General features: G+C 39.9%; 1 protein-coding gene across 3 annotated transcripts in view; it reads right to left on the reverse strand.

The window, feature by feature from the left end:
- The window catches only part of FHOD3 (formin homology 2 domain containing 3), a 407490-nt gene that overhangs the window by 156856 nt on the left and 223337 nt on the right, over positions 1–27297 (reverse strand). For all 3 annotated transcript variants that reach the window (XM_075142372.1, XM_075142371.1, XM_075142373.1), the window contains exon 6: positions 4994–5088. In XM_075142372.1, the coding sequence (XP_074998473.1) occupies positions 4994–5088 (95 nt within the window). The remainder of the gene's footprint in view (positions 1–4993; positions 5089–27297) is intronic.

The following is a 27297-nucleotide window of genomic DNA, read 5'->3' on the forward strand; positions in this document are numbered from 1 at the left end:
TCTCTGCTCTGCTTATGACTTCAGTTGAGCATGTGCATAACTGACTTGTGAAACAGAGACTGATTTAATCAAGTTCTTAAACTGAGTATTTACCTCTACTACATACCTTAAATGATTAATGATTCACTTGCAAAAACGATTTTAGTGCTTTTTGTGACTAAGAATATTATTTCTCTCAGAATTCTCATGAAATGACTTACCAACCATGTGTGTGTTTTAACATGTCACTGGCACCGTGCAGGAAAAGCAGCCCTACTGGACTTTCCTTTTCAAATCAACAAAATCACCCACTACAACTACGTTCTGTTGCGGGTTTTTCCTTCTTTTGGATTGAACTACATTTAAAACATTCAAAAAGTCACTACTTCAATACCAAGGGAAGCAAAATATTCACACAAGGCACAGAGAACAACTTGCTAGTTAAAATTTGTATTTAAACTTGCAATCTAGGACCCAGACAGAAGCAAAGTAGAAAAAAAATTAAAACAAGATGTGAGATAGGAATCTTTAATCAACCCCGTTGTATCAGCCTGGGCCCAGCATTCCACCCAGTCTTCTGAGGTTACCCAGCACTACTTTGAAAACGGATTACTTTCCACCGAAAACAATGCCAAAAAGGGGCTTTAGCTCCGCTGGGGGAAATTAGAACAGCCTGGATCATCAAATTGGAAAAAATAACCATTATCAGTAGCAGTCAGAAATGGGGGGAAAGAAAAGGTGAAACCAGACTCAGGTTTTGGACCACTTAATGCCTTAGACACGCCTTTGAAGATTGAGGTGGAGTGGCAAAAGCCTGTGGGTTTGTGATGCAAAGGAACATTTGCTTCTCTAGTGGACGATATAAACACCTGGGGTTTTTCCAAGATGTTTGGTTCGGAAATGTACTTTTTGTAAACAGTCAGTAGCTAGACACGGAGAGAGCAAGGCACCGATGCAATATTGTATGCTTTCTATGACCAGGTCAGAAGGAATACCAACGCATATGAAAGATAATATGTATTACCTCATACATGCTACCAGATGAAAAATACATTATAAGGACTTAACATATTAAGTTGGTGTCCCTTGTTTTGGGTAAGAGAAATGTTCCAACAGTCCTCGCCATCACCATCAAACCGAGACTCTACCTGCAGGTGATCCACCATAGAGCTCCACAAGGCTCTGGGGTGACAGCTGCCGGCATGAACAAATGCCTCAGGTCCCTTTACAAGCAGGCTAAATACAACTTGCAATACGATGTAAAAACTTAATTCCAACTTCAGCAGCAGCATATAGCTGGCAGAAACACCGAGAAGGTGGTGAAATATCATTTCCCAGATGCTGCAAGGTTGAATTAAGGTTTGTGTTACGGCACGTGGTCAGTTAAGGCAACATCCTTGATAGGTTAGTTTACCCACTTTAAAAAAAAAGTAAAAATTAAGGAGCAATTCTGAATGTTCCATGCTGCAATGAATGCTAAAAGAAAACTTGGTTGACACGTATATTTCCTATTTACGTAACTTCTAGCTTATATAAGGTGGTCAGAGCCTTGGCCCCACTATAGCCCTCTTTTACACTCCTACAGCAGTACACTGCTGACCTCAGTTATGTATTAAAGTTCCCTGGAAGCCAACAGCGTGTAACCATACACCTATAATTAAGTACATACTTGAGCGCTTTGCTAAACAGGGAAAGACTGATGAATTGCTGCCTATATAGCTAATGATGAAATAGTAGTAATGTACATTTGAATTGGGATTATGCTGTAAATGTTTCACGCCAGAGATCTATTAGCCACTGATGATTGGAAAGCGGTCTACAGCCAGCCTGTGACAGGCCACTGGCACACACTGGCGTGGTCACACATGGTTGGATGTCTCTTGTAAAGGACCTGCAGTGGCCCTAAGAGCCTGGGATTTGCTAACAATGCTCTTCTCTTTAAATAACATGGCAGAAGAACGGTACTGCTAACTTCAAATTTCCAGTCTAACACCTATATAATACCAATTTGAAACAGGAGGCTCTTTCTCCCCACTAATGAATGAGTCATCTAAGATTAACTTTCTTCCTGCTTGTCAGTTCCTCACCCTGACACCACTGGTGCCTCTTACCCAGCGTAAGGGCAGCAGCACTAGTGCAGTCACGCTGCTGGAATTTTAATCACCTCCCCAGTAACTTTGTCCAGAGCAAATTTAGACCACAGCGCTAAAATTATCAGCAACTTCTGATAATCCATCTATATAAGCATCTATTGATGCTTAGAGGGGTAAAACCTCAGCAGAACTAGCAATAGTAAGGAATATATTGACAACAATCTAGACAAGCTTTCAGTAAATTGCTTACAGGCCTTCTTTCTCACTAATTTCAAATTTTATTTCCCGCCCCCTTCCCCTATCCCCGTACTGAAGTACTGCTTGTTGCCTGAAGTGAACTTGGAGCTGGGTGCCAAAATTATAGCTGTTGTAGTGCTGAGTGTGACAGACCCTAAGGTCCTCTGCTGAACGCCTGTCCTGCAGTGGACAAGCACATGCAATAACGCACTACTCGAAGGGAGCAAGGGCCACAGAGCCAGCAGCCCGACACAAATAGAGCAGAGCAAGCAACAAGGGTCAAAACCCTTACAGAATTTGACCAAAAAAAATCAGTGGAAAAGATTCAACCACCTCCACTGCTGAATATATTAAAACTGGTCAGAGCTTTTGAGAAGGCAAGAAACCATGTGTCGCAGCTGTGGTAGCTGAATGGCTGTATTCCTCCTGCATCCTATTAGAGGGATTTGTCCCAAGACTTAATTGGCAATTTCGCTATTCCTTTTTTGTTCAAGCAGTGTTAACATATTTTTCGCCGCCTTGCTGCGGAAAAGGCACCAGCATAGCAGGGCTGCAAAGTAGACCATAGGTGCATTGCAAATTCCAGGGGTTCATTTTTCACAGAAAGTCAAAACCACCTTTAAGTGCATAAAGCAGCTGTCCCACCACACTCTGACAGTAAGCCTGCCATACCTTCGGTTAACTTCTGGCACACAGACAGGGACTTAGATCTCTTCCAAGACAGTCAAAGAATAATGAAAAAGCAACTTTGATGCTACCTGAAACCAAACTATTCAAAGCACATTGCCTGCATTCCTCAGCTGCAGGCACTGAGCCAGGACATGGAGATAATCATTCGGGCTGGCGATGGGGGAGGGAGAAAGGAGCTTAAGAACCTGAGAGCTGAAGTACTCTGGTCAAGAAAATCTAGACAGAATTTAATTTGCAAGGTAGCAATACAGTCGTGTTTCTCCCCCATCCCACTCCCATGACGTGCATTAGAGAATTAAAATAATCACGGACATGGCAATATTTTTTTTTTCCTTTTTCTGCTTGTCTCTTTTATCTGATCCATAGAAAATGAGGATCTATACCAAGCAAACCATTTCTCTCTCGTCTTGCACTGCTCTTCCAACCGTGGCTAACATTCCCTGTTTCAAGGGGGCAAACTGCCCAGCATAACGCCCAGCCCACAGTGGAACACTTGACATGGGGGAAAAGTTTCTCCTCATCTTCTCCCAATCAAGAACCATGGCCTGCAAGCCTGAGATTTGATAACCATAATTATCTCACTTTTACGTATCTACCAATATAGGTACGTCAACCCAAGATAAATCAGTTCTTTCAGTACTGCAGCATCTGTTCTTTCACTTGATAATCTGCTGCAGCAGTGACGTTTGCACACCGTAGAAAAAATTCTGTAGTGGTTAAAAAAGGCCCCTGGGACACTGAGCTCTTTTTCTCCTTGTGTTATGAAACCTATCAGGGGAAAGAGGGAGAGCAGCAGCACCTCTATGTCACTACAGTATCCAACAGCAACTTTCTGTGATTCAGCCACTTGAGGAAAAGTTCCTGGAAATTTCTTAGTAATTCTAACTATGAATTCAACTCCACCATTATGGCAACTTTGAAGTTGTTAACAATAGCTAACATGCCCTGTTCCAGCTATGGCGTCATACAGATCTATCCCAAGCAGGTCTACGTGGCAAAAGCAGCAGGAGTCCCTGCAGGCCTTAATAAACTTCCTGAAGCTGGAGAGCCAACAGACTGGAGAATGGTGTATTTTTGGCCTTACCTACCCTATGGCCCTTCAGGATGGCATGCCAGCAGAATCTGTGTTCTGCTTCCTTTCCAACTTTCAGCAAAGATGTCCTTAAAAGTGGGTTGTGCACTATATAAATCACTACTCCATGGGAGAAGACCAACCCAAACGGGCATATATTCCGGCCTTCAGCTTTTGCCTCCTTATATGTAGGGACCAACAAAGACTCCCCTGTAGGCAGGTACCAGACTTTGTCTTCTAGGGCTCTTCAGGCGCAAGATGACTTGACATTAGGAAGCATTTCTTTACAGAGAGGGTGGTCAAAAACTGGAACAGGCTTCCTAGAGAGGTGGTCAATGCTCCGCCCCTGTCAGTGTTTGGACAACGCCCTTAATAACACGCTTTAACTTTTGGTCAGCCCTGAAGCAGTCAGGCAGTTGGACTAGATGATCGTTGTAGATCCCTCCCAACTGAACTATTCTGTTCTATTCTACCCTATTCTAAGAATTGTCCTCCCCCAGTGCTCAGCAAAGTTGAGCAGTGTAGAATGGTGAAACTGTAGAAAAGGGTTTGCATTCGTAGAATGGAAAGGCAGAACAGAACACCCCAAAAAGTGGTTCCAAAGAATGTCTTCGGAACTGCAACTGCAAGACTGAAAAATCTGCTCCGTGGTCAACTGCAATGGCAGCACAGAGAGTAACAAGGGCATCTTTGGTATCTCTGCTTTTAAGAGCAGAGTATGTGCCAACAGCACAAAAGAGTATAAAAACAGTAGAAAAGTAAAAACAGCTTAGTGTGCTTTGGTTTCCATGCAGAGTGTTATGTACTCATTTAGAACCTAACACGCAGTCTGTTTATACCCTAAATACATACGTAACACAAATAAAATGCATTTAAAGAACACCAAAACCATATAAAACAAGAATTTTGGAGAGTGTCTTACCTTTGACCCAATAAGTGTGTACAGCCATTGGATGGTTTCATTATGATTTATTACTCCGTTCATGCCATCGACATAGAGCATAATCTGGCCCAAAGCTATTGTAAAGAAAAGAGATTAAAATATAATCAGACCAGGTGAATACTTTTTATAATCCCAAGCATTGCTGGCAATTTTCTATAAGCAGGGTTTTCCAGAGACGTGGGGAGCTCAACTAACGAAAGATGTATTGGGCAAGATTGTGCTGGACAAAATCCTGGGCAACTGCAGTAACTTCACTGACTTCATCTGGACGATATAAGTGCGAATTTCATCCAGGGACAAGCACAGGCACTTGTTCCTTCCTAGAAGATGCCACTTTTTATTGCCCCAAAATCTGCAAACAGTTTTCTACACATTGCTTACTGTCACAATGGTACATCAGCTACAATGCTTTACATCTTGTGAGCCAAGACTTTTACCATTTGTTTCAGCACCATATATTGTTTGGAATTAATATATTTGGATCACGTTGACTGTTTCAGTGAATTCCAATAATATAATTAAAGCAGGGCAATTAACACCAATAAGGACAGCAAATATTCCATTGCACAGTGCTCTCTTGCAAATGAGTGTTGCATTTTAGCGAGACAATACAACAAACAAAGCATTGTTAACAAAGGAGCATCTTTATTCATTTATTCTAAAGCATTTACAACAACATTTCAAAACATGCTAGTAAAATATTTCCTAACGGTAATTCCATAGTTTGCAATCCTGATAATATGAGACTTTCTAGAGACAACAGCTATTAAATCTTTTCTGACTGATAAGGACAGACATTTTTCGTAAAGATTATGAAAAGTGGATTAGCAAAATTCATCTATCATCTTCAAAAGTTTCCACTGTTAGATCTTCTGCTTTATAGCAGGAGATCAAAGTACAGTGGGATGAAAAAGAAATCACTGATGTAACACCTTTCAGCACAGCCTGTTGGCATAACAACTCAATTATCTAACGCACAACCTGAGGAGCCCCTAGTACACTGCTTTATGGGGGAAAAAAAGGAAAAAACCCACAGGGTGAGGAAAATTACGACATTATTAATCTTCCAAATACATTCCGAATGTTTGCTAGCTTTTGCACAGGTTGTGCACAGTGCAGAATCATTTTTCTTGAGGGCAGATCTTCAGAGACATGAATGTTAGGCAAGCACTTAAGTATAAGTACCCCTATAGCTAAGCAGCTAACTTTCATTTTTACATTGTCTCCTCCTTTTTCCTTTGCTCTAGTTGGTCGACTTACAGTTAAAAAAACTTGAGGTACTAATTTTAGGTACTTATATTCCTTATCTAAACTGTTACACCAAGACAGAAGCAAAGTCACCCCACACGGTCAATGAAGATGGAGGAAAAGCAAGCAAGAGGGCTACGGCAAGGAGACAGATAACTCGTATCTTAGGCAGGCTGCATTGCCGCTGGGGTATGCTCATCTCCCTCTGCTCCTCCTCTCTGGGAAGCAATCATTCATCACCTTCTGAAGACACGTGTCTCAGGTGAATAACATTAGGTGGGAGGGACACAGGCCCAAGTGTTGAAGTAAAATAAAAGATGTAAGTCAGTCAGTGAAAAGAGATAAGAATTGTACTGACTGAATAAATGGCTGCTTTGTAGCATTTCCTTGCAGGTAGAGGAAAGAGGAGAACACTGCTATCCCAGCGGTAATCAAAGTTCTTAATTCTTGTTTTTACTTCCTTTCAATGCTAAAAGATTTGGCCCTTGATCAGGATGAGATCCAGTCATGATAAGGTTACCAACCCCCTTTTTTTTTTCTTGCAAATTCTTTGGTTGGGGGTGAAGAGATTTAATTTGAATTTGAAACAAATGTGAAACAAATTTTACTCTTGGCGCATGCTTTCCAAATTAATATAGAAATCAAAGACAGCAAGAAGTCTGCTTTTAAAGGGAAAACATGCACACAATACAAAATTACTCCACTGCTTATACTTAAGACCAGTTAGCCTGGATGCGTAAGTGAGATCTGGGATGCATTACTCTTCAGCCTCTTAGATGTGACTCTTCATAACAACAATAGGTTAAGGCAAATTAGCAGACCTTAGAAAGAAGCCACAAAAAAGTTTTAGGTATTCCTGACAATTTTCATCTGCTACCACTAATTTTGCCCCCCAAACCCTCCCATCACCTTTTTTTGTCATTATCAGTGCTATCCCAAGTATACGATACTATCTGTATCTTTCCAGCCACAGAATGGGTCTTTTGGATATAGGTGAAAAATCAGTAAAACATGAAGAAAACACTACTGCTGCCACTTGAACAAGTGGCCAGTAAGTTTCACAGGACAAAGACCTAGAACGCCATGAAATGGCCAAGATGAAAGACAGGTTTGCTATGGAGTCATGCTATCCACATAAAAGGCATTACTCCAGTAATTATCTGCCACACATCAAGTTATCAGCTGCTGACAGACCTTGGGGTGGAGCTTCATATCGCTATTTCCTGCCTTCAGGGGTCAGAAAAATGAAAGCAAGCCATGAGAGGCAGGGTTGAGGAGAAATCAGCTTTCATTATAAGGAAGAGTAAGTTGGGGAGAATCTGTATGTACTTTGCACAAAGCCGATGCCTTATAAATTCTTAGGAAAAGAAGTCCATAAGAAAAGTTAAAAAAAGGAGAACGTTGGGTTTTATACCATGAAGAAGAAAAGGCAACACCTAGCAACCACACAACACAATGGCAAAATGGAAGAGACCACAAAAATGCTAGTGTAGGAGCAGGCTGGTGGGCTGGAGGTTCTTGGGCTCTCCTGGGGCTCAGGTCTGGCTGAGTGGGGCACACCAGTTTTGCACGAGAAGGAGACAGACTGGCCACAGAGCACTCTGCACCGTTTTATATTCTTTGCAGCTTTTTACCCAACTGATAGCCTGCCTCCCCGGCCCACGACCGTAGTCTGCTGAAACGGCTGCAGCTACAGCGCAAACGCCATGTGGTCACCGCCTCACACATGCGTGTCTGCATGCACACGTACCCACCAGCAACACGCAGATCCTCGCCAAGAAAGGGCACGCTAATTTGCAAGGCAATCTGAGGTTGTTCAGAAGGCCAATCTAGTCCAAAATCATTTAAGTTCGTGTTTGTACGTGCCTTCAACCAAACTATTTTTTTTTCACTGAAAAATGAGGAGGCTATTTAATCCATTTAATCCCATCTCTCAGCTAACTGGAATTCTTTTTGGAAGTATATCAACAACCTACTTGCATTAGGAAAGCTTGCTATTGTGCAACAGGGGGCTAGGAGAGGGGGGTTTAAATGTGGAGCAGACTTAATTTGGAATTTCTTTGTTCCCATTACCCTTGTCAAACCCTTAATCTTATGTGAAAGTAGTGTGAGACTTTACCCATAGCTATTTTCAAGTGGAAAATTGCAGGATTTCTTAGGAAAGGCTTAGGCTAGAAAAGGACAGACCGGCCAGAAACTTCATAGATTTATGTGAAATAAGAGGTTTAAGAAAGCCTCTAAAAACTTGCCAGTATTGGCACCGATACTCTCCTGGGATCTTCCCTATATAAAGTTAACAGGACCAAAGGGGAAAAACTCTAGCCCAAAACATCATCACGATGAACATCACTTTAAGTAAAACTCTATTCTTCCTGCCCAGAGTGTCAAAAGTTTCAAAGCTGTTTCCTGCCTACACACCTGCTTCTCTGATCTGCCCTCGCTGCTTCATATTTTACCACAAGACTAACTTAGAGAAAACAGCAGCACTGAATGAGCAGAAACCCTATTTTCTTACCGTTTCCCGCGAAACGTCAAGGTGTTATGGCAACTCACGTCAAGAATTATGGCAGGGATGCATCTTATGATTGCATTTGTTTCCATCAGAATAAGCAAAGGTACAGGGTGAAGTGGGCCAAAGCCAGGCCTTGTCACAGCAGGCTTCAGCACCCAAGGAAGCTTCTGGCCCAAGTTCACCAGGCACTTCATAACCAGCAGCCGTGGTGCATGCGACAACAACGGGCAAGTGTGAATGACATACAGAACTGTGATGAAAGTAATGGGGAAGAACCGGCTGCTAAAAGCCAACTTCCTCATTGCTATTAAAATCTTATCATCATCATTTAATGAGAAATTAAGGGTCTGTGTGATTGCCTTCATTCCATTGGGAAACAGGTTACTAGCTTTGGTACGCTATCCTGGGCACCGAAAAGGCATACTCCATCAAAGTAAACGTCCTAATCAAGAACAAAATTTCAGTATCTGCCTAGTGAGGGATCCCAGGAGAGAGATAATACAGTTATCTATTATTCTATTATGAAGCACTAGATGATTGTTCTGAAGAAAAAAAAACCTACCTCAAAATTTCTTTCTCTGTGTTTCCTCCCTGGAGAGAGGCAAGAGCTCAGCTGTGAAGTGAGACTGCCCTGAACACAAAATCTCAGCTCAGATCAGCCCTGACACGCTGGATCTCGGGAGCTTCTACTTTTGCTTGTAGCACATTCCCACAGGGGATGCTTGCACACACACTCTCAGGGAAGAGCTTATCGTCTCCATAATATCCACGGATATTGGATAGTGTTTTCCCTCATGAGAAATCATTATTAAATACAACTTTTGTACCATCCAGCTACTTGACAATTAACAAAATCGCAGCAGAGCTCCTTGCTTCTAAGAGGTGACATCAGATAAAAGAGACGACCTGGCCTCTCCACTGCTTCTGAAAATGATCTTACAAAGCAGCACTGTGCCAAACCTTATGACTCACGCTCACTACAGAGGGTGAGAATCAGCTAAAATTTTTAGGATCTTTCTTTTTTTTCCCACTGTTACTATTAGTATGGTTGCTCTCAGCTTCAATGCAAAATCTGCTGTTTATACACGTATTCCCATTTCTTTACTCCTGACAAAGATATCTGTAATGACATCTAGGAAGATAAAAACAATCTTATTCCTGGCCACAAATGCATGAATATTTTATTTCTTATCAAAGTTTCTTTAAATCCCAACTCTTTGCTTAATCCTTTCTTTTAATCCCCTGTTTGTTTGTTCTTTCCATTACCACGCACATCATAGATGAAACATGATAAGAAATTAATTTTCAGAACTCCCATACTAACCATATACTGAACTTGTATTAACTGTGTTAACCAAGAACTTTCTCACAAAAAAAACATCACAGAATTAAAGTTATAAGCTGAAACTGCAAAGACAGTAAATATATTCTGTTGCTAAAGTAAATGTGAAGTTTTTATGCTGCTGACACTATCTAAAGTCTAGCTTTTAGTCTTACGCAGTATTTTAGTAGCTCAAAAGTATATGGAAACTTCTGCAAGTTAGTTTCAGACATAAAGTATTATTCAAAGTTAAGATTTATGCAGAAGGGTTTATAGATTAAACTTAATCTTCCTTTTTTTCCCCCATCTACTTTAATGGCAAAATATACAAAGATACAATAAAACTCATCTGTTTTTAATACTGAAAATGAGTGACAAAAGTGACAACTAGAATTTTTCCCTGGATTACAGGCTCAAGGGAAACTGTCGCCCAGAGGTCACCCCTGGGCAAAGCCAAACAAAACAGAAGGGCTGGACACACCACACTGTGCAATCAATACGGCTCTCTGCAGCGCGCTCGGGCCCTGCAATGTACATTGCTGGCTGTGGTTAAAACCGAGCGGGTGCAACAGCGGCATGCTGTAACTTGCCCTTAAAAGCACATCTTATTTAAAAATCAAGGTCAAGCTCATCAAGAAACAAGAATCACAGAATCATAGAATATCTCAAGTTGGAAGGGACCCATGAGGATCATCGAGTCAATCCTTTCTTTACTTGGCAGCTAAAAATGTGCCTTTGCCATTATTTTAATTCTAAAGAGACAGCACGTGTATTTTGACACCTAGTATTTTAATCAGTCCATTAAAACTCCATGCTTAATGCTATGTTCTTAAATGGCACAGCCTAGCAATAGTTTCCACCATCCACAAAAGCCCACAGGAAATACTCGAGGAGATTTATAACTCTGACATTCCTGGCACAATGGAGAGACCTTTAGATCCGTGTTATTGTTATTATTCCGTCCTACCTAATTGTCTGTCTTTAACAATAACGTTAGTTTTGGTGAACCCAGGGAGCGCTAGCAAAGAAATGCTCTTTCATTGCTGATTATTACATGAAAATGAAGGGGAACACGCTGCCAGCTCTGGACTCAGAGCAAAGCTTCAATCAACCAAGAGTCTGGGAAAATGTCTCAAAGTTTTGAAGCCTCGATGACATTTACAGTCATTTGTGCTGCACGTACTCAGATGTGATCCACAGAGAACACAGACAAACATTTTTGGACCTCAGAACCTGATTGTTGGTAACACCTCGGCAATAAAGCAGGCGCAGGGACCACAGAGCATTAACAGGCATAATTATTCACTTTGAAAGCAGGTTGTGACTGTGGTTTGGGGAGAGTAGCAGGTTCTCCCCCTCCTTCTCTGTTTTAGGGAAAGGTACTTTAGTGGTCAGTGCCTCCGTAACTCTCTATTGTGAGGCTCCTTAACTAGAAGGGCTCTTGTTACCATTTCAACCTCACACACATACACACATCTCCTCTCCCTAAAGCCTACTTCCCAATGGTTCTCAGTGTCCCGGAGGCTCAAGTGAAGAGAAACGCAGCCCTTCCCCAAGAGATGGCCAACACACGGCAAGTCTAGGACCGCAGAAACCTCTTACAGAGGAATCTTCTCCTCTTCGTGTTTCCTCTGCCACCCTTTTCCTCTGGTGTTTCTCTCTTTAAAAAACAGCACGCAGCAAGGTCAAGGGGCATAAGGCAGCTTTAATCAGCCCAAGTGTTTCAGCAAAAGCTCGTCCTTTATACATACCACGCAACACCTGTGGCAGTGCACAAGCCCCACCAAAGCCAAAGGAGCATGTCAGAATTGCACCTCTTCCAACATTTCTTTTGTGATATTTCTTACAATTTACCTGATTGCAGAGAAAGAATAGACTCTCACTTGACTCTCTCAGCAGTTAAACTGCTGAATGCCTTTTTATATGAACTGAAATCTGGCTTACATATATGCATTATAAAAGCTTTGCACAATTAGTCATAATTGTTTTAATCATTATTTTATGTTGCAGCCCTCACATTTTAAATGCACTATATTCCAGCATGCTTTACAAGATTAATAACGCTTACCCATGTACAATAAGCTGGGTAAAGCTTATATAACAAAAGCTAAAAACATGTCCTCATTAAAAAGAAATATGTAATTAAAATACCTTATTAATAAATGAGCAAGTCTACTCCAGCATTAGACCACTATTTTGCAAGCTAACTAAAAGCATGAAAGTATGGGAAAAAAAGGAAAGAAAGAAAAAAAGGAAAGAAAGAATTAAGGAAGAAAGGAAGATGAGAGAAAGGAGAAAGGAAAAAGACAGAAGAAAAAAGAAAATAAAAGGTTAACCAGATGATTTTAAAAGATGCCCATTCATCCTCGGTGCTTCATGAAGCAAAACTCCTATGGAAAAAGAGAATGCATGGTAGCCCTGAATTAAGATGACATGGTATAATGTATGCATATATAGAGTTGAATTAAGGCAGCTGCTTCTTAACTGAATCAATATAGGCTGTAACACTGAATAATGTTCTTCCAACATGAGTATGAAGTTACATGTTTTTCTTAAGAATTTAGATTTCTGCAGTTTAAAAGGATTTTCTGAGGAGACTTCCACATTGTCCCACAGAACTTCATTTCTCAAGGAGCAGGATGTGATGGTGAGATTGCCAGAGAGATTTTCTTGTGAGGTGAGGTATTCTGCAAAAGCATCATGCCAGTGCAGGACACTGCCTGTGGAAATACTAAAGAATTAACTCCAATGGGCTTACACCCAACTCCCAGCTATGACTTCTTGCACTGAGTACCGATGCTGCAGCAAAAGAGAAGTAGTTTGGTTTTAGAGCAGAAATTAAGATCCGTTTTTAAGGATTAGGTGTCTCTTCTCATCTCCAATAAAATAGTTCACACATCAATTTCAGAGAAGACTCATCTTTAAATGTATTTTAAACTTTTTATAATGGATTTATCATGTGTAGTCATCCAAGCACTTTACAACAGCAGTAAAATTGAATCAGAGGATCCCGGGTTGGATGAGGTTGGACGACACCTCTGGAGACTGCCTAGTCCAACCCGCCCTGCTCCAACCAGGGAAATCCAGAGCAGGTTGTTTAGGTCTCTGCCCAGTTGGGTGTTGAATATATCTCCAGGGGTGGAAACTGCACAACCTCTCTGGGCAACCTGTGCCAGTGCTCAGTCACCCTCACGTTCTTTTTGTTTTGGTTTTTGAGTTTAAATTGAATTTCCTTTACTTCAGCTAGTGCCCATGTCTTGCCTCTTGTCCTTTCATTATGCACCACTGAAGTCTGGCTCTGTCGTCTTTACTCCCTCCAATCATATATTTAGTCCCTCCCATAATATTTAAATTGAATTAAACTGAATTTAAACTGAAGATTAATCCATAGTCAAGAAACAATAACTACACTGAGCTAGAAGCCAGAAAATAAAATTTACCTTAAATTTAGGATTAAGGTAGGGAAACTTAGCGAGACTCCCAAGTTAAGACACGATACCTTAGTCCTTCTGTTTGGGAGCCAATTGAGTAATTTAGTCTGGCAATGTGCTAGATGTGATGGATTTCAAGGCCATTCCCTCTCCATTAATCATCACGAACGTAAGCCTTCTGTCTGTGTAAACAATACTAATCCTGACTTTGAAAGTACAAAGAGGGAAACACAAACCAACCTTTGCAGAATAGAAAAGACAATTTCTGCAGCTCCCTTTCTTGAACTCCTCAGACACTTATTTACCCTGCACAAAGAAAGGTCCCGCAGGTGCTAGCTGTCTTTTATCAATCATTATCAATTACATACAGCACATCAGTTTGGAATTCCAGCATCTCCTTTACATGCCAAAAAGCTAAGGCTTGAGAATGAACTCAGCATTCGGACTGGGAAACGCCATAGAGTCAGATATGAGTTCAGAAGAAAATGCAATCGAGATTCAGTCTTAGCAAAACCAGCTTATTTTGATTGTCAGACTCTGTGTGCTTTTGCACCGAGGGCAGAGAAAATTCTGAGGGAATACATGAAACAATTATTTTTTTCTATTATATGCCCAAAAGGATCTTCGTTGACTGCAGTCAGTCACTTTTGCGGTGATTACGGAGAAAAGCACACTGTCTTGGGGTTCCTGCCCTATGTAGAAAGTAAAGAGAATCAAGGGGTAACACAGCCGGGCTGTTTAACAAATGAACTAACACTAGAGCAGAAAAAGGAATACTGTAGGGTGAAAGTGTTCACATACCGAGCACTTTTAGTCATCAACATTATTTCTTGTTAGTACAACAGTAAACCTTCCAGGAGGAAACCTGTCAGTTTTGAAGTGAACAAATGATATGATTCTCACTGAATGCTTTTTTTTTTCTTTCTGTTTTTCTTGCAAAAAAAGGCCACATTTCCTAATATTTACATTTTTCCTAAACAAAAAGGAAGATTCTTGGGAAGCAAAAAGAGGAAACACAAGAATTCCCAGCATTGTTGTATAATAAGAGAAATAAAAGAAAAAAAGAGAAATTCCTGTGCCAGTTGAAACGTCAAACGTTGCTCTACCCCATAGACATCAGCACAGTCTTTGTAAAGCACAAACATTGATCAATGATCTTTTGTTGTCATCTAGTAACGTGTTGTTGCTACCATGAGTGCTAATATTTCCCAAGATTGCAGTTCCTTGTTTTTTAAGCTCAACTTCATTCTCCAAGGTGCTATGCTGGGCAGATAAATAGGGGCCCAGTTTAGCATCCTGAAATAACAGCATTGCAATTGGTAAGGTAGCTAAATACACTTAAACTTGACTTTGGCAGGGAGGCTTACAGAGTGTCAAAATGATTTCAGTGGGCATATAAAGTTACTTCTGCTACTCAAAAGCCAAAAGCCAGTCTCCAAAATTCATATATTGTGGCATACGCTCAATAAGCATGGACTTCTAAAAATGATACACACTACATTCCTGAAGAACAGAAAAGCAACAAAAGAAAGATGAATGACAGTCACTGAAAACAGTAATCCTACCACTGGTGTTTCACATCACTTCCCACGGACGGTTTTGCAGGAAACAAAGCGTGCTGCCAAAAGTGACACTTCGGTAGCCTTCCAATTTTCAGTAAAACTCAAACACTGCTTATTCTAGCTGGTAGCATAAGGTGTGCTTGGGCAATATCATGGAAGAGCTACACTGAGAACAAAAAAATACAAGTAAATTTCTCCAGCTATATTCTTTCTATATTAAGCTGGTTTTTAATTCCCACATAGTTTCTTTACCTGGTAATGTAGTCCAAACAGTGTTCCCTCTTCTCCCAAAATAAGGGACCGCATATGAAAAAGTTTCACAATGGAAGAAGAAACATTATTTTAAGAAACACTACAAGACACCTCAAGCAGGTATCACTTCTAACATTTCTCAATACTTGTTGTTAAAGTGACAACAGCTACAGAATTTTAGACAAGCCTGAAGGTTCCTATGAAGGGATGCATTGGCTTTCTTCATCTCAATAGACAGAAATGCAACAAGTGAACAGACAGCACAGAAGTATTAAGATCATTTTGGGGACACTTAAGTAGTGTTTGAAATGTTAGTGGCAAAAAGGTAAAGAAACTTTGCTTTTTAAATTTTTTTTTTTCAATATAAACTTAAGATTTCTTCAATGTCATCTTGAGACCAACTGATTTAAAGGTCACTGCAGAGGAGCACAGAAAGTCACATTTTTCCTGTCTACCTATATTCCAAACCATGCAAAATCATTGATTTCCTCCCCTGCTCGGGAAGGACTGACTCAAGAGCAGCAATCAGTAGGATAAATAAGAATTTACTATGCTTTAAGTTCAGCAACTAAATTAAAATAGTTCTTAAGCAAAGTGGGAAAAGAAAGTGTGTCTGTTTAAAGCAAAGACAAGACTGGAAGTCTCACAGTGTCCCAGCCTCCTCACCGTAGTGTGCTGGCCACAAAAGATTCAAATCAAACAGCCTGAAAATAAAAGCTGATTGAATCAAGATCTCTATGTCTTTGTCTATTGAGGGATGCATCCCAACATCAAGTGATTTTACGAAAAAATGCATCTGTCACTTTTTATTCATTGAGCCGCCTTAAAAAATGATAATTACACCGTGACTGATGCCGAAACTGAACTCCTGATATACTTTTCAGATCTTTATTGCTCTTCAGCATGCTCAGCCTGTCTCTAACATTTCGGATAGACTCCACCCTGCAGTAATGTGCATGCCATTAAAGAATTCACTTTCATCTCCTGAATTTATGCTTGTTAGGGCAAATTAATGAAAGACTCTATTCTTTAAGTACTGGCTAAACAAAGCCAAAGTCAGCACTATAAAGCAAACTGATACAACACTTCATTAAATGCGCTTTTTATTCTTTTTGTTTCAAGTATGTCTGCTGCTATGTGAAATTTAGGGTTATACAGTCTCCTTTCAAATCTCACAGTAAAGAATGTGCTCAAGTCACAAGTTCATATCTTCCATTTGAAGTGGACTTCCCATGAGAAAAAGGTGGAGGGAAGAGACATCATTACAAATCCCTTTAAGTACAGAGCTCACACTCTTCCAAAATATTGATTGAAAACGCTGTTTTGTGTCTCTGCTCATTCATCTCAGATAATGAGCAAAGATTCCTTCCAAATTAACTGTAATTCTCTTCTAATCCCTCTATGCTTTTTTCCCCCCTTCAGCACGGCGACAGTGAGAACTCCTTTGAATACTGAATCCCATCTTATTACAGCAATCCTTACAGAGAAACATAGCGAAATCATCTTCATCAGTGTCATGCTCAGACTTTTCTCCTCTCTGACTGAATTTAGATAGGTGAAGAGCTAAGCAGAGTACACACCAATCCCATTTTTTCCCCCTTCTCAAAACTCTCAGGCAAAGATACATTTACAAAAATTTATTAAATCCTAATTTCTGATTGACAGAAAGACAGTTTACAGAATCTCTGCTTTTTACTTTATTTCCTTACCATATAAAAAATTGAATAAAATAGATTCAGAACAAAAGAAAAATATTTGGAGGTGTAAGCTTCATTTGAACTAAAAATGTGAGGTCTGTCATTGGTGACTAGTTGTAACCTGTGTGGTGGCAGGGAGAGACAATCATGTACTGGCTGAACATGAAGATGAAGGTGGTGGATTTATTCAAGTTTGATGGTCTACATTTCTTATTTACCAGTAACTACGTAAATGAGAAATGCAGTTAAACAATCACATTTTAATTCCAAAAACATTTTTGGGTGATTTTATTCCATTTTGTTGATATTCTTACAATTCAGTGACCACGGCATTATTGGTAATCCTCAGTATGAATGCAAGCATGTTTCTACGACATTTTTGATCTATGACATTTATTGGTCAGCACCCCATTAGCGGGTCAGCACCCACAGGACCAGGATCCCTGCATAACACTAACACTAAAGAAGATGGTGCAGAGGCAATTTGGAGGCAGGGAAGTTTAATGGCTCCTCGTGTTAGACAGTTCGGAGCAAGGTTGCCAAGGTCTGCTCTGTGAGCAATAACCTCAGGCTCCGCATGGAAGCAGCTAAATTACTTCCAGACCCAAACCAGTCCTGTAAGTATCACAGACACTTCTGCACAACGCTCCTTCAGTAAGTGATGCGGACTCAACCCAAACCATCTGTGCATAACCGGCGTAGGAGGCTATGCATCTATGGCATAGCGAGTCCATGATCAAGACAAATCCACCATGGGTAATTAATGGTTTCTGGGTACTTAGAAAGAAGTTAAAAGAACATTAGGCGTACAAAATTCAAGCACTTGAAATCTAAGAAATGACAGAATTAAGATTCCTGTAGAAAACTTCATTCAGCCTACTTTGTGCACAAACTTAACTACGTCAAAATCAATTTCAAGAAACGTTATTTTTGAGCTTTGGAGTACTACATCATTCAAAGCAAGCGCTGGAAAATACTGTCTAAAAAGCACTTTCTTAGTGTGTGGTCCTAGGAATTTTTTCGTGCAAACCTCCCGTGAAGACAGAATATTTCATTTCCTGGAGGGCCTTCTATGATGTTCATCAATATACTCAGTACTTCACAGGTCTGAATACATTTTCCACATAGCACACCAATGAGGTAAAGAAACAATTCTGTTCTGTTCTGCAGAGAAGTCGGAGCTTCCGCTAGCTCTGGATGTCACGTCTGAGACACCTGACAATCGGATTTTTGAGAATACCTTTTGATGTAATAGTACTTCAAGTATCCGAAGAAGAGCTGCAAGCGAGTTTAGGTTCAGCTCTGTGCGGTATGGCAGCTCCCCAGAAAACAAGAACACGCCTGAACAGGGAACATAATGATACTTTCTTACAAGTTCAATTGGAATTACTTGCCAAGCAAGTACCTTACATACTAACACTAGGGCAGACGTTCACTTAAAATCTCTCTCCCCCCGCTATCAGGAACCTTAAAATGAGTAACACCACCATCCTTTTTTCCCCCCTGAACTTTGAGGACTGGCAGCCTTATTTCCAATGTCTGGAATACCTGGGTTTACAAACATTATGTTCCTATGCTTGTTTCATTTAAAAAAAAGGGAGGGTGGTGTTAAAAAAATGCCACATCGTGCCCAAGTGGAATGAAACTGCTAGGCTCATTGCACTGTTTCTTGCCATTTAACAGAACAAGTATTTCCCCTATTAACTGTTTACACACCCTAAAGCAAACCAACAAATGAATCTACAAACCATCTTTGGTTTATAATAGAAGTCACATTGTCAGACATTGGTTCGCCAGACATGATTTAAGAAGTTCAGGCCGTCGTTGCAACCACACTTGGAATTTGAAGAAGCAAGAGTTCTTTCAGATGGACAATAATTCGAGTTGATACATCCAGAGGCATTTCGCAGATCAAAGTTTTGATGAGCCCGAGCTACTTCCTACGTTCCACAAAACACCATCCATCAACCATCACGCGTGGCTGTGTCATCCTCTGATCTATTTTCCATTTTTGGGACAACTCCTCCTTATCCCTGTTTCCTCAATAGCAGCACTGATAAAATGTCACCAAACTCCAAAACTTTCTCATCACCCTACTGAACTCTTACAGAATGAAGGGCATCTTGCAGCTCTTTGCACCAAACTCTGGCAAGGGAAGATTATGAGATGGGGAGAGACATCTGCTCCAGACCTCTGATCTGCTCCAGACCTCTGTTCCTCCAGGCTGCTGCTCCTATAGCCTCCCAGTTGCCCTGGAAGGGCATCTTTAGCTCCAAGCATCTGTTCAACAAACATCTCACCTTTTTTTGGGGCGAGTATCCTTAGGTCTGGGAGAATGCTGCAAGCAGCAATTGCTAGTCCTTTGATCATCACTGCCATCCGGAACAACTTCTGCTTGTAAAATGAAAGGTTGTCAAACAAAATGGGGTAAATTATTTATTTGTGTCCAAATAAAACTAAACTATGAAGTGGGTGTATGCTGTCTTCAGTGGAAAGAGTCCGTGCTCTTCACAAAATGATTACTATAATCTCTAGAGCTGTTAATTTTGTTTCATGGTTGTAACTGGGAATTAATTTTGACTAATTTCATCCTTTCTGATTGCTCAAGGCAGAAGGGTAGTCTTTCACTTTTCATGCAGTACAAATAATGGAAAAGTTAAAAATGAAATAAAATACCTGAGTTGCTTTATTGGTGAATAAAATAAAGCGGTACTGAAATATACTAATTTTGATTCACTGCTTGATCCAAATAAATTTATGTTAGCACAAAGTGCAAAAGCAACAGAAAATCCTGAAAGCCAGTAATTCACATTTTGCAGTCAAACAGCAGAAAAAATAAATGTAAACAGTAGTTATCAATTAAATAAGGACAGCTGCTTGCTACCGTGTAAAAAAATCTCAGAGCTTTACAAAATCAACACTGCAGTACTATAACTGATTTAAACCTCTAAAAAATTATTTCGCAACCACTGCATGATAAATGTTACTAAATTGTTTTACATCTTTCTAAGAAAGTCTTGAGACACCAAAATACTGCTCTGTGTGAACCTCTGAGAGCTCCATTTCTGCATATCAGCTTGTGAGAAAGCTTCTAACTTGGTTAAGTAAATAAGTTGCCTAAAATGCATACAATCCATGTGACTTTACAAAAAGAAATAAAATATGAAGTGGTGAGAGAAAGAATCAACATTGCTGGTACAAGCATTAAAAAAATAAAGTCTATTCTTTCCCACCTTCCTTAATCGCATTTCAAGTTTAACATACAGAAAGGCTCAGAGCCAGAATGCTTATCCAAACTACATAAATCTCTAGACAAACTCTCCAGACTATACGACCCTGTCCCCACAAAACCTTCCAATTCTTCCGAATGCTGCTTTTCAGCAGGAAAGGCTAGTAGAGAGCTATCTTTTCCCACCAAATCTTCGATCAATCTTTTCCTACCACATTTTCCCTTAGAAGAATGACTCCCCTTCTTTGCAATGCGTTTATTAAAATGAAACAGGAATGGAAACGAGCCCCCAAACCTGCAATGAACCCTACAGCAACAAGGTACCTCACACTGCTGCTGCATCCGCCTCTGAGAAAGACCCAATTAATTCCCTTATTCCCTTCCTGAATTCCTGACCAGGGTCAGAGGGAGGGAACGGCATTTACCACCATGCAACCTATTTCAGGCAGCTGATCCAGCTTATAATGTAAACACGGTAACACCTTGGGAAGGTCACTCAGAGGAATGGTAGCATTAGCAAAGCAATTAATTTTGGGTTGAACCATATGCATACTGCCCTTTCACTTTACTTTCCTCCTTTCCTTCCCCCACCTTGTAGAAGGAAACACAAGGAGGAGTTTTTACTCATTCTCTGAACAGAAATTTTCAGAAGGTGAGAGATGGGATTTTCTTGAACACCAAGAATGTCTTCTTTTTTTGGGATGATTTCCAGCATAATATTTTATTTATCTATTGCCAAAAGAAACACTTTATAGTTTTCTCATTAATCAAAGGGCTTTAAGAACATGCTTGAAGGAAATGATCCAACTAACAAAACAAGCAAAACCTTTCCATGCACTTCACATGCTCCATGAAAAGTGGCCACTGCATGGAAACAGCACCTGTAGAGCTAACTGTCCAACCTGAGGTGTGTTTACAATCTCCTTAAAAAATCCTTATTCATAAATGCACATGGAAAAGTTGCAGATTCTCTGCGTCTATCTTCTGACCAATAAAAAGTGAAATTCAAGGAAAAGGGAAAAAAAAAAAAGAGATGTTTAAAATCATGAGATTCAACGGTCACCTTTCACTTCTTTGAGGGTTTAATTACATGACATTTCATAAAGCTGGAGAGTAAAATGCAAAACAGAGACATAGCGGAGTCCCAGGTGGATTTCCAAGGTTATACCGAACTTGCCTGCCCTCAGAGCCCTCGACGACTACAAAGCTGAAATCAGATATTGCTGCATTTACCTCCTCTGTCTTCTTTCGTCACCTTTTTTCTTAAATCTAGACTGCCAACTTTAACAAGCCTTCTGTAAACAGCATACACCGTACATATTCCTCATCTGATTTACATGAAGAATATAGAGTTTATAGAATAAAGAACTCAAAGACTAGATATATTTTATTCTCTGTGAGATGGGCTGTCATGGTGCTTTTCTCTTGCACCTTTTTTACGGCGTGTTTCCTTGCACAACCAGTCACAAACACTCTGGATCTAGCAAGGCCAGTCAAGACCTATGCAAAGAACTGTGCCTTGCAAATAGGATAATGTTTTCCAAACCCATCTACAATGATGATTAAGCAAAAAAATTTCATAGAGCTAGAAGATTAGGAAATCTCCAAATGCAGATTAAACGCGTTATTGCAGTGTAAATTACTTCTTCCAAGTAATTTCTACAGTCCAGCAATGTTTTTTTTCTCCTTGCATCTTGCAGTAACACATATTTGGTTTTGGGTATGTTTGTGCACATATTTTTTTCTTATAATATACATCGTGTATACAGATACGTATCTGCAGATAAACGTATCTAACTATATGTATCTGCATTTACACATCCCTCTCTCAAAATTCAAGTCACAAAAAAAACATGGCCACTTCATGATAAATGCTTTCATGTGTGTATAATCAGTTTAAAAAGGGATTGCTGTTTATTTGTACAAGATCTTTCAAATAATGTTTTTAAAGCCAGACCTTCACAGTGGTTTCAGAATTCTATTTTTACGACAAAATGCATGCTACAAACAACAGATGACGTTGCCTTGTTTCGGGTCCAAGATAATGATGTATGCGGAGAGAAAAGTTTATGTTTCACACCACTTTCATCACTGATTCCTACTAGAGTATCATTTCAGTGGCTGCAGAGGGAGATCCCAGAAAGCTCAAGAAGATTTGATTTCTAGACCTAGCCTTTCCTCACAAGTCTAGAAATATTTTCCTCTTTTTTTCTTCCCACTTCAATGAAGTTTATCAAAGTTATATTTTAAATCACTGTTTATGACAACTTAATAGTATTCAGTGAAAAAACAATGGTTCTGCTGCTTTCATTTTCAGAGTTTCAATGCAAGGCACCTTTATAACCTGAATTTAAGAGCAAAAAGTCAATTTAATCAAAGTCACAACTAATGTTGTCACTCTTAGAAAGTAAACAAAAGAGGAACTGGCACAAGAAGTTTCTGAAGCCAAATGAAGGAATATGAAAACATGTGAGCAACACCTGTAATTTTTTACTTTAAGTAGGCCTAAATAATGCATTTTACCACACAACTCTTTCTGTAAGCAGGAAGAACACAGTCTGCAATGATCTCATAAGAAGCAGAAGGAATGATATGCATAATCGAAGAGCAGGAAAACCAAAGAACAAAAGAGATACTAGAAATTTGAGTATTTCCGCTGGTAATAGGTACATGCATACAGAGAGAGGACAGACTCTATAGAAGATGATATCCATTTAGGAGTATGTTTGATTCTACTGGCTAAAGTAAACATCTGATTAATGGATTAATCATTATGGAAACAACAGTGAGCAGAAAACTAAAGTAATACACATCATCTCCCTGTTCCTGACTTCTTTTGAGTGACTTACAGAATAGCTATAAAAAGCCATAAAGGTAATGTCAAAAGTGTAAACAATACGAGTCTACTGCTTCCTAATAAGTTGAAGTACCTTCTCGTTAAGTTTTATTTTCAGGAGAGAGAATTATAGAAGCAGAACTATATTATAGACAACCTAATTTATCTTAATTATGGCAGTCTCTGTTAGTATAGCAGAAAACAGATTTCCTGCTGAAGAGGGACAGGCCTTTCCCTTGGACAATCTCCAGGACTTACTAGTTTATGGCCACTTCTCCCCTCCAACCTTCACATGGATCAGGGAAGCAGGTTCTTCCACAGAAAGTCACAGCTAGGGTCCTAAATTACCTTTTTGCTTCCATAAGACAGAAGCTTCATTGATTAAGGATACAAATGAACTAGAACACCAGAAAAGGCAATCATTACAAGAAACCTCACCAAAGTAAATGCAAATAAATTTCACTGGCAGCACGGACAGAAAGGGCACTGTCACACCTTCACAGGCCTGATAAAGATGCCCTGGTGTTTTGAGGTCAAGACTATAATGAAAAATCCCAATCTACATTGTTTCAGAAAACAGCTTTGCAAAGACCAGCCCTCTTCTACTTGTTGGTTTTACTAACGAAAGGCACAATCTAGTTAATTAAGGTTGATTTTCACTTAAGTACTCCAGATGCCACTTGAGTCTGCTGTTAATCTCCCAACGTGAGATATCAAGTGATGGTTGCTTGTTGCAGTCGACATGACTTACTAGCGCTCAATGCTGGGAAGCAGGATTGCATGGATGTGACCTGTCTCACTGGAAGGAGGAGGCCTGGCAGAATCGAGTGTGACACGAATACAGCACTAACAAAAACAATTTTCATTTCAAGGCAATTTAGTCTGGGGCTTTTGTTTCTAAGTGCAATACAAAAGAAAATTCTGAAGTGCAGAGTCAGCTGCCATTTCTGTAAGCCACCTTTTGCTTCAGGAAAAAAAAGATGGCTAGAGTAAGAGCTTTAGTTTGAGACCTAAAATACAGTCATTCTGCAAAAAGGCAGGAACCAATGGACCCTCCACCATATTGGCAATTCCCACAAGACAACAAAACCTCTGATTCTTGGGAGGCAAATTGAGCGCAGGTGGAACCTGTCTGAAGGGACAGGATGGGTTAAGCATGGTTATCAGGATGGCAGGAAGGGAATTACATTTGCCTTCTTTCCCAGCCAACATCTGTAATGCGTTAGATTGCTTCACTCTCCTTATATTTTGCATCTCAAACACCTGAGTAAAACTGGATTCAAAGAAAGGGTATCAATTTTCCTTTAGCTTCAGCAATGAGATTCCATTCAAATACCATTGCTCCTGAATAAGAGTTAAAGGGCAAATAAGATGGATCCTCACTGTAATCTGTGTCTCATAACACATGCTAATAACTTTCGAAGTGTTACATTTTAGTCTGATACAGGAAAGCAATCCTGCAACAACCTTAATCTGCTTCATATAGGAGTACTATAGGAGAAAAAGGTATATGAACTCCTGTGGGTATCCATCCCATCCTCTCTCTGACGCACTCTAATACAAATATTATGCCTATTATGAATCGTGCCATTATTTTGAAAGCACTTACAGGTTCTTTGGCATGCTTTAGAGGAATTCCATACTTCGTTCCCAGCACTTGTCTCTTTAGGTATCAGCTGGCTTTAGGTACCTAAGTGATTATCTGGCTGGTCTCCTAAAGTAAATGAATAAAAACTGGGCTTTGCTCTGCAGGGTTCTCTTGAGAAGTCTGTCTCTATCAATTACACAGTGGCCCAAAGGAAATTAGTTTCTTCATTTAGCCAAGTTAGGTGTATAATGTTGAATAGCATGAATACTTCATCTCTCCTCCTTTCCTTTTTGGAAAAAAACCAAAAAAAGATAAGAAAAACATTAACTTAGATTTTCTCCCATCTTCCCTTTCTCTACCCAGTCTCTAATATAACCACTGGCATATGAGAAATAATTCAGGAAACATAGTGATAAGCTCATACACCCATAGTATGAGAACTTTCCTAAGGCAGCAGACTAGTAGGGTAGTCAAACAGCCACAGTTTGTTGCTTCCCCATGCTAAAAAAGCCGTGTTGGTTCAGACTGTTACAACAAAATGAAGAGGCAAGGCTGAAAGGGTGGTAGTTACTGCTGGAGATGTGTTCAAGCAGTAGCAACCACGTGCCATTCCCCTCCATCTCTTTTGGAGCAGCAGCAAGTAGAGCTCTTCAGGTCACCTCCCAGCTCTCTCCAACTCAGCCCTCCCCAGTAGAAAGGGCCCTGGTGCTTCTGCCTTCAAGCAGCATAATCCAGTTCCAGCCACAACGAGGAGAAGCCTCACGTCTTCTCCATGCATGTTCAAGAAAACACCGTGAGTATACCATTTTGCCCACAAACTTAAAAAAAAAAAAAAAAAAAAAAGCAAATATAATAGCACAAGATTTTACAAGTGGTCATATTGAAACAGCTGGAGTCAAAACTGCCTTGTGTAAGATCAACCCACAGGCCAGTAACAGCAAGAAGAAAACAAAGTTGTTTCAGCCTAGTCACTGGAGCAAGAATTTCACTTGCACTTTGAAAAAGCCAGTGCCATCACTGGAAGCTGATGGCCCTCTCCTGCTCAAGGGAGCTGCTTACCCTTGTACTGCTGCAGCTGTTTATACATGCCCATGAATAACTGGATCAAGAACTGAAAGAAGGCCAACTGACCCACCAAAAATAGGTAACCAGTGAATTTAACCCAGACCAGCTCCACATTCCGACCAATGGAGTGGATGGTGTGCGATACGGGAACAACCAGCAATAGTGCAAGAGGACAGGGAGGGACTGGCATTTTGTTCTGCTTTTTTGGAGCAGGAATGTAATGCTTTCCCTAACTTCTTCCAGGTAGACTAGAGGCAGCAGAAGCTATCTTTTCACTGACAGACATACATAATACTGTACTGTTGCAAAGTGATGCCAAAAGAAAGCTTAAAGTCTGTGACAGTGGGAATATTGCATTGTAAAAGTAAAGCTGTCTTTACAATTTTGATTTGCTGGATCTTTTCTGCTGGCAGTAATGGTGGTGTAAAGAAGATGTGAATCATCAAGGAGAAGAAATTAAAAATTGAAGTTTTCTTTTCTTTGACTGAAAGCTCTCTGAATTTCATTTGACTGGAAAAATAAGACAAAAAAAAAAATCATTTCCAAAAATGTAGCATGCAATGTTCTTCATTAACAGCAAGAAGAACACAGATCTAAAATTCTTTCTAGTTATTAGAGCATATAAAAAAGCCCTCAAATGCAATGTGGTTCTTGTTGAGAACACAAAAGCTGGGGGAGAAGTAGAAATGCCAAAAAAAAAATCACTATATTTAGAGAAACCAAAGTCCTATGTATTCTATATGAAGAATATAGTAAAACATCTACTGGCATTTCATGATGTACAGTAATGTGTTTGTGGTTCTCACAGCATAACCCAGTAATTAGGATGTTTTAATCTTAAGACTTTTTTAAAAAACTTATGAATAAACACAGAAGAACATTACTGAAAAATGAGAGCTTCAGCTAAAGTAGCGCTGCATTATCTTGATTATTTTTAATGAACTTTTCCAAAGATTTCATTTACATAAAAAAAAGCTCTTGTGTTTCAAGGGAATGATCGTGGTGCCTTTGAAATGAAAAATGGCCAGTAAATGTCAATGCAACCAAGATAAATCTTTTGGTACTGCAGGAAAAACAAAGCTTATTTTTTCAATACTAACATAATTTTCAGGATGACTGTGTTTTTGTTTGCTAGAACATTACAACATGATGGGCAAATAACCACGAAAAAGACTCCTACGTTTTTTATTACTTAAGAGTTCTGGACTCAATTTGTGTGTTTCACATACATGCCAAGAGTTAACTCCTATTCGTGTCAGTAGGATAAACAAAAGCGCAATCAAGCTCATCAGGTCTTAACGTAGATTGAAATAAAAACTTCACAAATTCCTGCTGGTAAGAACCATCTCGGTTTACAATATTCAAAGACAGAACTGTGCCCACTGGGTCATGATACACACACATTGTGCCTGTATGCAGCAACAGCAGCAGCTCTTCCAAGGGACATTTGCAGTCAGAAGGAACAGTATTTCTAGCACCATCACCTGATAAAGAGCAGCTCCTGTAACTCCACAGCAATCTGTTTATGTTTTAACTACAACC

This window comes from Calonectris borealis, chromosome 2 (genome assembly GCF_964195595.1).
Source record: "Calonectris borealis chromosome 2, bCalBor7.hap1.2, whole genome shotgun sequence".
In the NCBI taxonomy this organism is placed as follows: domain Eukaryota; kingdom Metazoa; phylum Chordata; class Aves; order Procellariiformes; family Procellariidae; genus Calonectris; species Calonectris borealis.